At 32.6% G+C, this 15,511-nt stretch overlaps 1 protein-coding gene across 3 annotated transcripts in view; it reads right to left on the reverse strand.

The window, feature by feature from the left end:
• Positions 1 to 15,511, reverse strand: part of TSC22D2 (TSC22 domain family member 2) — a 48,671-nt gene that overhangs the window by 19,702 nt on the left and 13,458 nt on the right. The window contains exon 2 of one of the 3 annotated variants that reach the window (XR_002077221.2): positions 3,314 to 3,472. The exons of 1 other annotated variant lie outside the window; for it this stretch is intronic. Coding sequence is in view for 1 of the 2 variants with exons in the window: in XM_019439482.2 (XP_019295027.2) it covers positions 15,225 to 15,296 (72 nt within the window). In the remaining variant the exon portion in view is untranslated. Of the gene's footprint in view, positions 1 to 3,313; positions 3,473 to 15,224; positions 15,297 to 15,511 lie in introns of all 3 variants that reach the window. One more of the 3 variants, XM_019439482.2, reaches the window with a different exon arrangement.

Consider the following 15,511-nt stretch of genomic DNA (forward strand, 5'->3'; position numbering starts at 1 on the left):
GGATAGGCTGAAGAAATACTCAGGAGGTAGACGTGGCAGTACTTTGCAATTAACTGGCTATGGGAGAACACAGAAATTTGAATGTTAAGGAGAAATGCCTAGGTACAAGTTTAGAAATGCCACAAGTTTAGTGCCTAGAGCATATAGATGGATTCCTATAATATACAGATGACACTCAGAACCATCTACATGTTCTTAGCATGGTGAAGAATGTGAGAAGAGGGTATTGACAGCACCCTGAGGACACTAATTAATACTTAAAAGGACAAACAGAAAGGCAAAGCCTGCCAAGGGGACTGAGAAGAAACCAGTGAGGTAGAACGAAAAACTAGAAGAGACGGTATCAGAGATATCAAAATTATCAGTCACAAATTTAAAACCTATGACATGCCAGTATCAGCTTTGTACAAATTGGAGAAATTTGTGGAACACTAAAAACTATTTAAAAGCTACATAACTGTGATCGCAATTGTTGATATGCTTGCATATGTACTCAAAGTCTGGAAGGGAATATGCAAACACCGAGACAGTAATTGTGTTCAACACTTGGATTAGGTGCGATGGCTCTTATTCTGTTTCCCAAACATTCTGTGTTTTAATTTTGAAAAGGTGAATATGTTACTACTAAAGAAGCTGGGGTTCAAATATATTACTGAAAAAAAGACTTCTAAATATTCTCATGTTCTGATGACCTATCAAATTGTCGTACACCTTAAACCATGGTCTTGAAGAAATTAAGTTTATACTTGATATGCAGACTAGTTCAACTTAACTGAAGAGTAAACAAATTCTTACAGTTTTACTGGTTTTTGTTTTAAGCAGTACTATTATTGTGGATTTAACTTAAAGTCCTACTTAGAACTTTATTATAAACACTTAGGAAAAGGTTGTAACGTTTGAAGCTCATCTGAAAATAAAATTAAATAGAAAAGGATTTACACAAAGTAGGGACTCAAAATAAAAACCATGTGTCTAAAAAATAAATTTTGCTGCATACATGTTTTAAAAATAAACACTGACGAGGTATCTTAATAGAATTCTTCACAACTAAGGGCAAATGGGAAACTGATATAGCACTTAGTAGAAGGTTTTACATGAGATTCATTCCCTACCCAAAGAAACATTTGCAGTTCAAAGTAGATTTTTAAACTGCTTCCCATTGTTTGCTATTTATAAATCCTAAATATCAAAGGGCGAGTTCCTTAATGGTTACACTTGGTACAATACTAAATACTAAATACTTCTAACACATATATAGTTGCTTAAAATCACAAGCATTAAATTCAAATAGAAGTTATTTTCGAATGCAATACATATTTAAATAGCAACTTATCAAATTAGTTTTTTGGACAAGTGCTTTAAACGATGGTTTTATAATAAAGGACGACCCATTGCTAGTTAGGTTCAAAGGAAATCAAATTTATATATTCACGTCTTCACTCAATATAAAATTCTCCCTTATCCTTTAAGTTCCCCAGGGTTACTCTCTGCATACCGACATACAATTGAGAGTCATAGTTCCAGTTAGAAAGCTAGATTTGAATCCCAGCCCCACTACTTAATGGCTATGTGACATGAACAAGTTACCCAATCTAAGCTTTCAATTTCCTTCTCTGTAAACTGAGGATACTACCTACATAATACAACAGTTGTGAAAATTAAGTAACATGCCAAAAATAGGTAGCGGTAGTGCCTGATACATAGTAACCACTCAGTAGCAAAACTAAATTATCCTGTGGAGAAATCCAATCAACATTTGAGCACAGAGACTGACAGTATGAAATTCCTAAGCTAAAAGTGGGTAGGCTCTGATTTGTTCCATCAGTCTAATGATCACTTATGATAAATCAGCCTTGGATAAAATTCAGTAAGAGTTACAGAATCAGTGTACTCATTAAAAATTTCTTTCCTACACCATGTAGTTAGGTATATTACAAGGCTGTGTCTCTTAAATACATTCACTAACAAATGTTATTCAACTGTCTTTGAAAATCTGACAAATGCTCTGAACCTTTCACCAAAAACTGAACATAAAGTTTCATCCAAAATTTCACAGGGTTCATGATCCCTTGAGGCCCACCCACCCATTGACTACCAAAGATGGATATCCTACACTAAAGAAATTAGAAATTGTTTTCCTAATTACCCAAGGTATATAGAATTATTGTAGTAAAGGAAAAAAATAAAAACTAAAAATCTTATAGAATATGGGACAATTATTAGTTTGTGATATTTCCTTCCAGACTACTACTGATTGTAATTACTGCTTTAAGAAACTTAAGTTTATATAATATGATCAAAGTCATGTAATACAATCAGAAACAATTTAGAATATTATTCAAAAGATAGAATGTATGTAAGGGAGAGACTAACATATCTCTGGTTGAGAATAAAGTTAGACATAGATATGGAAGCCTATTTATATAATTTCAAAAAATCTTTGATACACTTACAGGATATGTACACCATACGTTAATGAACATACTTTTTCTACAACTTTATGACCTTGGACATAAAACTTAACCCAAAATAGCAAAATATGATGATGATCTTTTGAAGACTGAAGATTAAGATCTTATCCTAGTCTAAACTGTATTTTCCTTAAGAGTCTCCTACAAAATACAGCTGTGTAAAACAAAGTGAAATAAGAAGACCTATAAAACAAGTTTAAAGATTTTTGTTTCCCAAGCAGAATACAATGCTGAAAGGAAATGTTTTATTTTCAGGGCATACAAAAAAGTATATTGACTTATAAGTTTATCATTTTCATTTAATATTGGTTCTTAAGACAGAAACTGAGAAAAATTTTCTGGCTTTATTTTTACAGACATCTAGCAGAAAAATGCCTTTTATTAACAAAAAATAAAATCCCAGAAGCAATAAAAGTAATTTAAACTATATTGTATGAAAAAATGGATGTAAGGTGGTTTTTTTTTTTTTCTAATAAAAGATTAATATATTAGCTCTCAAATCTCTCCTGGGATAATAACTAGAAAGTATTTGGGGGCTCTTAACTACACTGTGAACATCTACAGCAGATGTAATAGCAATATTTAAATAATGTTACTATAGCACAGGATGTCACTTTATTTTTTAAACTGACTATTTATTAAACACCACTGCAAAGATACGGCCTTCAGCCTCATGAAATTTTGAAAGGATTACATACCCCCAAGTATTTAAAATTCCAAGTTTGAACTTATATTTAGTACTATACTCTTAGTTATACAATGTGCTCATTTTGTTCATAAATATTCATCTCAATACAATAACATCAGGTATAATACATAAAATCTAATCCATTAAGTCTTACCAATTTATGACCTGATGAGACACTCTTGTGGACAACATTCAGTCCTTAGAAGCTAGAATAACCCTCCAACCATGTGAGGGCATCACAACTTTTAAACTTTCGGCTTTCGATCATTATTATGTCACATTCCTCCTCCGATGCTGAATTCTAAAAAAAATTCTAGCAAAGAGTTTAAGTAAATAAGTGTTTTAATCAAATAGCCTTTAAAAATCTTTTATAGCAAAGTTTTATGTTTTACCATGATTACACAACTGATATTTTGTACTTAAAATTTTTTTAATGTAAAATAATTTCATATTTAATCTGGATACTTCAAACTTTAAATTTCAACATGGACTTTCAGGCCATCAGGAATACTTGTTAGTAAAGAGTCAAGGAGAAATGGAAACCAATTAAAGGTTTAAGATCATGATCCAGAAATTATGATGTAACACCATTAACTTGCTACAGACAGTTTTGTAGTCCTGTAGAATGGCACTTGAATCTATTATCTGGTTCACATCCACATGATTTTCTAGACTTACATACAGCACACGTGGCTGGATCAGTAATAATCCATACCGATCATTTAAATGCTCAAGACAGCATTCAATTTTTATACCTAAATCCTAATCTGTCTCTACCATCTCCAACTTAAAAATTAGACAACATGATAGAATAAAATTTTATTATGCATTTTATATAACAGACATAACAATGTATCCTGTTCAGAAGTGGTCCTACAGCTCATCTGTGTGTGGGCACAGAATGAAATTAGGGGTAGGAATATTTAATAAATGATAAAAAATTACTTAAGAATAATCTTGAATTTATTAAATTTTACAAGAAAGCTTTCAATTGGGCATCTATTTTAATTGTTGAAGGGTAATATTTGTAACATTTTCTATCTAGTGTGAATACTCATTTCTGTTTTTAGTTGCCAGTAATCCACAGAAAAGGCAGCCCACACATTCATGGGCACATTTTTGCCAATTTCAATTATCCCTCTAAATAAAAAGACATAACAGGGCAAGGGAAAGGGGGGAAAGGAAGCCATTACTGAGGAAGATCAATATATGCAAAGCCACAGAAAACTCAAAGACAGCATTGTAAAGGAAACTCTGCAGCAATCTCCAGAAATATTCGACCCAAATGTAGAGGGTTGGAGTTATGCTGTTACAGATTTTAACTTTTAGTGGATTTTTTTCTATCACACACAGTCTTTAAAAGTCTCCTACACAATCTGAAGAACTATTAGAATTTTTCCAATTTATAAATATCTTTCCAAATGTAATCTCACAACACATTTGACTTCAATAAAATCATACAACTTTACTATCTTTTGTCAAAGTACAGCCTTATAATGTAATCACCTGGTGAAGGCAAAAACCCATAACGATGAGGTAAGTAGTAGTTTAAAGTCATGGTCATTTCATTAACATATTATCAAAACATTTTAAGCAACTCTTGTCTCCTATCAACCACAATACTACCATGATTTTAAAAAGTCCTTTTTGATGATGTACTCTTTTATGGGACAAGTCCCATGAGAAGACACAATACCCAGACATATGTAGCAGAGTAAATGCTTCCTGAAATATATGTACCTGTAATGCTGGTAATTTGCTTGTCTGTAAAGGCTCTGATGGACTGGCCATTTAAAAGCCACACTACCTGGCCCTCTGTTAAAGGGCCTGCCAACAATAAGCACTGTTAACGATAAATGCCTGGAAAGATTCTGGAGTAAAGAATCACACCAGTCATATAAAGCAAACTTAGTTATTTTATTATGAAGCTTATAGAAAAAAAAACTTTAAGGAGTGTGTGCATTACACGAATGTATGGTAAATTTAGGACTTAAGAGCTATATTACATTCAAAAATACAAAATTTTCCTTATCAGATTTTTCCCCCAGCATGTATTTTCAAAATTAGCTGCTACCAAGTACAGGGGTCACATTTGAAGGGTTTCAATGACTAAATTCCAAAATGTAGGAAATCCTTATTAAAAATGTGAAATAAAATTGGGTAACTAAATCGCTTGTAGATGAACATAGTTAAGACTAATTAGATATTCTTTTTAAAATTAGAATTCTCCCCAAAATGAATATTTATTTAGAAAGTTGTTCTAATAGATCAATCATAATCTTGAATCTCTGGCAAGATTGCTATCAAAAACAAATTCTGAACATTTGCTATATTTATCATTTCCTTCTTTTTCAATTTGTGAGAAGGAAAAATCCCATTTAACCAAGTATGTGCTATTGAAAGTTCTTATGGTATAGTCCAGGAAGAACTAGGCTTAGGTTTACCATGATTTAGCTAATTTTATGGCAAATTTATATTGATAGAACAATGTAGAGAGCACAGGGGCAAGAAAGTGGATGATCTACAACTTCCAAGTCATCTGAAAACCGATACGCAAAATCAAACAAATCTGCAAGAGTTCCTAAAGGAACTTGCTATTTGAATAAATGTGCTTAGGTTTGGTCTGATATAAAATTTCACTTTCACGTGTAAACCACATCCTTAAAAACTTCACTACATTGTTTGGAGAAATCCTAGACATGATAAATCAATGCTTGCTTTTCTAAAGATCAGAAATGCTTGTTTTTTAAATGGAAAAAAGGGGGGAATGGGACAACTCTGTATGCTCCCAATAAATTAAGTATAGTCTTTCCACAGATGACGTATTGGGGAAAGGAAGCTAAGAATATCAAAGATACACTTACGGAAAAGTTTTAGTCCAAACGTACCTAACAGAATAAGAACACTGGAAAGACAGTGTGTTCTAAGAAACTTACATATAAAAAGACATACACAGTAAAGGAAACCTATATCTGTGGATGAGCCAAGGTAAAATTTAAGATGATTAGCTACGTTAAAAATATTAAAGGTGTTTAGCATGCTGTGCACTATATCCAATCCACCTTTTGGTGAAAGAAACACAAAATATATGGCTTAAAAATTTCATTCATACGGCTCTGAAAAATACCTCTAACACAATAGGTTATTGATGTTTTTAATAGATCATGTTCATTCATAAGTGATTTACACTCCTCATTCTTTCAAAAGGAGTAGAAACAGCTTATAGAGGATTAAAATAAATTAATTGGGAGTTGGAAGAGAAAATAAAAATGGAAAGCAGAGTAGGTAGAAGCCAATTATATGTTATTTAAATACATATGTGATAAGGAATGGCAGGCTTTGTTAACAGAAGGCAGGATATCTGACTCTGAGCTTTTATTAATAACAGCTAACATAAGGAAATATAACTGCTCTTAAAATTTAAGAGAGCATCACATATTACGCTTTTAAGAGTTAATATCTCCTTCTTGAAACATAATATAACCATCCCAAACATACATTTAGCAACATTTTCTGAACTAAGTTAGTAATACCTAAAACAGAAACAGGTGCTGCAAATAAATTTTCTGAAGCTCAATGGTTAATAGTCACTCTGAACAGAAGGAGTGGGATTAATCAGACAATACAACTCTTCCGGAACTCCTTGTTACCTTCAAATAGTGGGTAGACCCCAGGGCAAGAATACTTTCTTTACCCTGACATTACCCACAGGGAGATATACAGTAAGACACACTTTTGGCTTCCAAGACACTGGTTATATATACCACTGTTTCTGGGTCAAATATCAAATTAAAAACTGAAAAAAAAATAACAACCAGCACCTTCCAAATCTTTTGGTATTTATAATCAAGGATCTTTAAACCTTGAAAACAACCAGGAAACAAAATTGCATAAAAATGCTATTTATTAAGGATATATATCAAAACATATTCTAAATTATTACCACCTATTTAAATTTATTTCTGTCAAATATGAAAAATGTTTTAAAAGTATTCAACTGAAACCTAAACACAGAAGATAATTTTTGGTACACTAACACATTTAAGTGCTTTATATCCATCACAAAAATCTAATATATTTCCTGATTTGAGTAATTTATTTATTTTTTTCAATATATGAAATTTATTGTCAAATTGGTTTCCATACAAAACCCAGCGCTCATCCCAAAAGGTGCCCTCCTCAATACCCATCACCCACCCTCCCCTCCCTCCCACCCCCAATCAACCCTCAGTTTGATTTGAGTAATTTAGAATATTAGTACGAGTATGCGTGTGCACACATAAATAAATAAAGAAAATGCCAACTAGAATATAGTCAGTCATTTCATCTAACTACGTACCAACCCAAATTAAGGAAACAAAAATATAAAGTAACTCCACTTGGTATTTGTTTCTTCCTAAAAGGCTGCCAAACTATCTGGAAGTTTAAATACACTGAGTGAAGTGTGAGCTTAAAATTTTAAATTGTTTAAGACTAGAAAGAAAACAAAACAGATGCTATATATATTTGTTCTGGCTCAACAACTTCAGGCTATATTTAAATATCCTCATCCGAACAAATTCAGTAAAAGTTTTTCTTAAAAAGCTTTGTTAGAATTCTAGATTCCATAGAAAAAATAAATTGGGTTTAGCAAATTAGTTTACACACTAATACACACATACAAGTTTCTGTTCTATTCAAAGGTTTGGTTTACTTAAAACTATTCTGGTGAAAAGAAATAAATTAACAATAATAAGACCTTACCAACTATTTCCACTTATTTCAACTGTTTCTCAAATTTTACCCTGAAAGTAATTACCATGACCTCTCAGAGTAGGCTTTGGTGACTTATGTTAAGAAAATTTACTAACTAAAGAAGAAGGTGGTAAACACATGAGCAGAAGCATATAATAATGGATAAGCTGTTAATAATTTATCATCATCAATTCTGAAGTCTGGTCATGTGATGAAAATAATGTCAGCAAGTCAGGTGTCCCATTTCAGCCGGCCATAGAAAAGCTAAGAGAGGAAAAGAAATGCTTAGAATCCACCAAACATCACATCAAACAATGAGACGCAGATCTATGGTTAAAAATCTGGTAGCAGATAATTCACCTTACACAACTATCAGAATAAAATTAGGAGGATACAACAGAATATAAAGGATAGCAATTACATAATTTGTAACCCCAACAGGTGAGTAAAAAGGTCTTCAAATTACACTACTTTTTCCAATTCCAGATTAGAATCCCAACTTAATATGTATGTATAAAAATCACCTAACAGAAAAAATTGGTACATGAATACACTTGCATTTCTGTTCTAAGGGACACACCCACATTAATATCCACAGGTTCTTCTGTTGCCATTACCCACCCCGCAAGTTTTTTTTTCCAGCCCCAAGAGTTGTTTCAGCTGGATTTTAGGCATCTTGCCTATCTCCTCTCCCCAACCCTGACAATACAGACTAACTAGGCAGATGTGTTTTACCTTATCATTTTATCCAGAATACTAGCACTCCTTTTTTGTGGTGAATATTTAAACTTTTAACAATCCTAGAGAAGACTAATACAAGAGAAGTATTTAATTACATAAGAAGGAGAAAAAAGACAGGTGTTTGATAATTAAATGTGATCTATGATCTTGTATTGGCTCTTGGATCAGGTAAAAAATGGTAATGAAAGACACTACTGGGACAACTGCAAAATCTGAATATAAACTGTGTATTAGATAATAGTATATTAAACTTGAATTTGCTAATTATACTGTTGTTAGATAATAGAATCTTCTTATGCTAAAAGTATTTTTGGGTCAAATGCACAGGATGTCTGCAACTTATTCTTAAATGGTTCCTAAATAATATGTAAAGGTCATAAAAGCAAGTATGACAAAATGTTAATGAATGCTTAATCTTGCTAAGATTATTGGAGCTTTTTATTATTCTTGTAATTTTTCTGTAAATTTGAAATTTTTTCAAAATTCAAACATGTTCCCTTCTTTTTTAGTTAGTAAATGATATTCCCAGAATCTATCTTCTACTTTCCAAGATCACTTACCCTCTTCAGAGCTTTTCCTGTTCTCTAAAAGTAGATAATGTTTCCCAAGGTTATGGCTTGACCCTTTTACCCTACTCTGCTCACTCCTTGGCAAACTCAGCTTTCCCTGAAGCTTGAACTCTATATGCATATATACATACATAAAACAAACAAATGGTTCTTAAATCTCATCTAGCCTTGGCTTCTCTACCAAGCGGCAAGTCTGCAGCTCCAGTTGTACCCTGAGTATTTCCACCTTGACTTTCCAGCAGCTCCACACATCCCAAAGTAGCTAAAACCAGAATCTCATTACTATTTTCTCCTTCCCAAACCAATTCTTTTACTAATTCTTCCTATTGGTACCACCATTCTCTCAGTCAATTAGGTTCTAGACTCTGGAGTCAAATATCCAGTAAGTTATAACATCGTGTAATTCCTACCTTCTGATAACTATTCTTTTCTCATCTCCATTGCCTAATTCAGGCCTTCATTACCTTTCTATTCTCTGTGGTCTCTGTCTAACCCAATATCTCTTCTCTGGTGTCTTCAAATGTTTTGTGCAACAAATTTAACCATCCTTACCACATATGCTCTATACTTACACAGTTGCTCACTATATTACTCTAACTGGAATTCTCCCTTTCCCTCAGTTCTTCAACCCTGTATGAGCAAATTCTATCCACCTTTCAGGTTCCAACTCAAAAAGCCTCTTCCTAAAAAAGCCTTGCCCAGTACCTCCAGCTGTACTTGAGACATTCAAATGCTTGAATTTTAAATGACAGTTATCACTTTCAATCATGTGATGATTTTCTCACTTATCTTTTTCCATGTTAAGACCCAGCTCACTGGTTTCCCTATTGTGACCAACACTTAAATGCCTCTGGTACAGGATTCTTTTCTAAGAGTTTGCTAGTCTTCCATTCCTTAAGCAAATACACAGTTCTATGAGGTTTTCTGATAATCATGGCCAACAATGATAAAACAGAAATAGCACAATTCCAACGCCTTTCTTATCTCTTCTTTTCCATTTAGAACTAAGTGCGGGGAATAAAACTCCACAGAACAGGGATTTTAGAAGTAATTGGCTTTAAACCTCAAAGTCAACATTCCTGACATAAGCAGGAAGACAGCTGTTAACTGTATTAATATTAATTTGTAGTGATGGAAAGACTTTTTTTTACAGAGCATGTGTCTACTTTAAGAAAGTAAGCTCAAGCCTCTCTGTTCAAACACCCACCTAACTGGGTAGAGTATAAAGAAAGTAGTTTTTAGCTACCTTTGTATTTAAAGTAACTATGTTATAGAAATGGAGTATACTAAGTCTGTCACCATCTTTTCCTGTTTCTTTGAGATCTAAAAAGATTGTCTAAAATTACATTGGCTTTTGTGACAGGACTGTCACTTGCTGATCAATACCATAAAATGCAGGCAACTAAATACATCTAGGGATTTTTTACTCTACCTATTTAACCTAAGTTTCAACTTTCCTGAATTTACACACAAGTTCAATTTCTCATTTTCTACACATGCTTCAGACTGTTAAACTTATAAATGCTATCATGTGATAATACCTATAACTTCCTACTTTATTGTCTAAACATTTTATAAACATGTCTTTAGGTTTTTCTCTAAATCTGAGATCCAGTCCTAAAAGGTGACAGGTTACTAAAACTTTGTCCTCTAATTTTGTGTCTTTGATTATCCTCTACTGGATATCCTTAACTGGAATATGTCAAAATGTAATCACATAATAAATTACATAAGTACTATATAGAAATTATTAGAAAATATATCTGGGGTGCTTACAAAACAATTCAGGTTCATATCCTCAAGGTACTTCTAGTAAGTACAGAACATCTCCTAATAAGGAAAGAATATTTAACTAGTAACAATTTCCAACAACTCATTATGGTGATTCTTGAAAATTATGTACTGCTGACCCTTTAACAACATGGGTTTGAACTGCACACGTCCTACTTATATGTGGATTTTATTTATAGTTGACATGTTATATTAGTTTCATGCGTATAGCATAGTAATTCAACGTACCTTAATTTTTTATAGTACTATAAATGTATTTTCTCTTCCTTATGATTTTCTTAATAACATTTTCTTTTCTGTAGCTTAATTTGCAAGGATACCTTATTTAATACATATAACGTACAAAATATGTATTAATCAATTGTTTATATTATCAGTAAGTTACACTTGGATTTTCAACTGCGTCCAGGGGAGGGAGAGAAAAGGGCCAGTGCCCTTAATCGCTGCATTATTTAAGGGTCAACTGTAGTTCAGATCTACAACTGTGCAGAACCACATAGATAAATCTCAAACATTGGGTGAAAGAAGACAGACACAAAATAAGGAACTACAATTTTGTGTCTTAATCTGGGTGCTGGTTACAAAAGTATGTTCAGTTGAACTGTACATTTATGAATGGTGTACTTTTCTGATAAAAATTATACTTCAATAAGAAGATTTTTTTTAAAGTCCTATCACTAAAGCATTCACAAAAACTAGATTAGCCAAGTTCTAAAACCTGAGGTTTACCATCTGGGTTAGTAAGTACTAGGGGGTGTTAATGATGTACCCAAGCTTCTTGGAGGATGAGTAAAACAAAACAAATTATCTTATACAAGAAGCTTATTTCTGATTTACTCCTAACTTCAAAAATGAAATCTCATAGGAACAAAACAAAGCAATTTAAATGAAATCAGGTATCTAGTATAAAGACCAAAAATTTAGACACTCTTTAACTTAACTCATGTGTGCTATTTTCTTTATTTCTCTTTAAATACTGGTGCTATCATAAGGAAGGACAAGCCAACTCAAGGGGATAGTGCACCTGGCAACTGTTACTCTCATTTGTTAACCACATTTATGCATTTTCTTCATTAAGGCAGAAATACTGCAAGCGTTTATCAATGAAGTCTAAATCCTTACAAGCTACCTAATTTCTTCCTTTAGTCTACCTGAGCAAAAGTTTCTTCCTCCCTACTCTTTTACCTTACTGACCCGATATATATAAGAGGGTAAATTTGTTTGCTATAAATCCTTACCCTCAGCTTTTTTGCAAAGGACTCAACAACAGCCTGTTCCCCAGTGATCGTTAAAATAGGTTTCTAAACTAATTTGTTACCTACCATTGCACTGGTAACAAAGCAATGCCAATAATTAAGTCTGGAAAGCTGTTCTTTACAGAGAAATAGAAAGTCAAATTTTAAAGTTACTATTCTAAAATGCCAATAAGCTAGGATATCACTAATTATAACTATAGTAAAATAATCTCCAGAAAGCTAATTATGGAAGCTTAATAAATAGTCAATGCAAACACTCTGGGCTTCCTAAGAAAGGGATGTATTATTTTTAAAGTATCAGTATCAATTGTCCTTAAATTTGGCAATGGTTTCAGCTGATTGATTCCCTGAGTGCTCTGTAAATGACAGGAAGATAGAAAACAATGATGGCACCTACAGGTAGGTGCTTAAACTTTAGTATAATAACTAAATAAAGTGCTGGCTATCAGTAGAAAGACAATCTCTAAATACAGGTAGAGGCAGATGGGTGAAAATCTTCTCAATTTGCTAATTCTAATTTAAAGAGAGAAAGAAACAAAGGGGCCATTAGGGAACTCTGAGTCAATGTGAGGAAATGTATATTAATTACTTATGTTTTGATTAAAAGATACTCTGCTAAAAGAATCCGGGGGGGGGGGGGGGGGGGGGAGGAGGGAAGATTCCAGTCTTTCAAATAAGGCAAACCAAGGATCTTCAGCTACTCAGGGCAGGTTTAAGGAAAATTGGCAAAGGGTTTAAAAGCTACCTCTACAGAATAGGAGTTCCAAGATTTCATAAATAAGAGCCTGAAATGTACTTATCAATACTGATAAGCAAATTTATACCTCAAACTTAGATACTGTAAAGGATTTATAGTCCCTTCAACTCCTGAATGGTTCTATTCAATAAAATCATCCCCTGCAAAATACTTATTTGCCAAATTAGTGTAATTAAAAAAAAAAAATCCTTAATTTATAATGGTAAAAAAATGAATATGGCAATTTGGTGAGATTAACACGACCATGGTTAGGATAAGTGTATTTAATATGTTTTAAAGCTTAACACACACAAATCTTCAACCCCTTGTCTGCAATGAAAAAAAACAAATAGTCCCACAATACTTTATTTGCTAATATACCTATTAAAAAGTCTGTAGCTATTTACCAACTGAACTCGTATAGTTAGAACTAATAAAGCTAGCCACTATTGCTCTCAACTGAAAATCTAGTAAGTTAGTTGAAAGGTTCAAAGGAAGCCACTAGTTCGTTTCTATGGAGTTGGACTTGTCACTTTAGTACCAAAGTGAAGAATGGCTGATCTATAATATAAGTTTGGTGTCAACACACTACAGACAAGTATCTATTAACATCTTTGGCTCTGGACAACAGGCTTCAGGGAGAAGAGAAAATACTTTCAAACCATGAGAAACTACAGATACAGCAACTTGCCTCATTTCTGATACCTTAAACATTTCTGTATCTAAAAAAGGAAAACAGATAAGGAGTATTTAGCTATAACAACAAATGATGAGCAGGCAACTTCTCTGGTTGTTTTATAATGGAACAAAAGAAAACTTTTGATATTAGGTCAAAATTATAAAAAATAAAGCTCAAACCTTTCTACATTGTTTTGATGAACAGCTCTTAATCATATTGATATCATGGTAGCTTACAAAATCTAGCTATTTGAAATAAATTACCATTCAACTAAAACTTCTCTTATTATACATTTCTAAATAGAGTGCCATTTTTCCTTTTTCTAATACAAAAGTATAAAGTACAACCCAAGCTACTCATCCTGGCTACATGTGATAAGCCATTTGAATGATTGAGCATCCATGCTTGTTTTATGCCACAATTTACACTTATGTCTTACTTTATATTGATATGGCTGTATAATTTCAAAGTTGAAATTATAAACATTGTACTATAAATTTTAAAACTTCTTGTTCTACAAGTAACTATTTTAAAACATTTTCAGTTAAGGAACAGATCACCAAAAAGATAACTTTGTTAGACAATTTCTTCAGAGTGACACACAGCAAATCAAGTCTAAGAATTAAAAGACTGTTACCATTTGTAGGCAATGTAAACCATGTCTTAACATGACATGTACATGCACTTAGCAATACTCTTTTCTAATGAAAGAGATGAAGTTAAGTCCATGAGTGTTATCCAAACTATGCCAGAGGACACAAATGCGTTGCCAGGCAGAGTTAAAAGAATCTAGCAAAGCTTTGTGTGAATTTTTAAAACAGCATTTGTGCTCATTCTATTAATTAAACACAGAATGGAGTGCTAATAAATATTCAGCCAAATAACTGAACAGAGCATATACTAAAACTATGTAATAAGCAGAAAGATAAACCAAATTATCTTTTGCCATAAATGAACTCTTAAGACTTCACTCTGTATTTTAAAAAGTTAAAAATGAAATTTATATAACATTTCTATGAGAAAAGCTGTTTTAGGAGTTTATATAACAGTAATGCAGGTCTAGGGAATTCGAGCAAACAAGCTTGATGTTAAAGTTTTGCAGCAAAAATTAAACAGTGACTATTACTTTAATACCTTGGTCTCGTCCCTTCTCCAATTTCTTAATAAGTAACATTTCGCTTTGAGTCACTAAGGCGTTTACAGAGAAATATAAAATAGGAAAAAGTAAAATAATAGTAGTTTATTTTACAGAATATATTTTTACATTGAAATATAAAGGGTACGTGGATATTTCATATAGCAAAATTCAATAGAATATGTAAATCCTTCAAAAAAGTAAATATACTTAAAAAATAAGTAAAAACAAAAGTATGCTTATATTTAAAATATAGATTGTCCTTTTGGTTTATTTTGCTGCTTTGTCCCATGCTAGATACCACATGATTCCCCCCCTAAAATGACATATAAAGTTTAGTTTTAATGATGTGATACCAGTACAGTGCAAAGCAATTCATGCATACACTTTTGCATGTATGCATTCCATATGTAAGTATTCATACCTATCCCAGAGGTTCTTTGATTCCTGAAACGTGTTCAAATGGAACGCTTGGTAGAAAGCAGTTGAAGGATTCCTGCGAGATCCAAGAATCAAATGGAAATGAGGTTGAGAAAGTACAGTCAAATCACTATTTTTCAAAAAAAGATGGAAGATCTTAGATTTCTAATATAGTATAAAGCTTTAAAAGAAAAAAAAAACACTACATAAGCTTGCTTAAAAACATTTTGAAAGAAATTAAAAAACTGGATGAAATCCAGCAGACCCTGACAATTCAGGATCACAGTTATA

The sequence above is a fragment of the Panthera pardus genome, unplaced genomic scaffold, assembly GCF_024362965.1.
Source record: "Panthera pardus isolate Hobbes unplaced genomic scaffold, ASM2436296v1 HiC_scaffold_16, whole genome shotgun sequence".
Classification (NCBI taxonomy): Eukaryota; Metazoa; Chordata; class Mammalia; order Carnivora; family Felidae; genus Panthera; species Panthera pardus.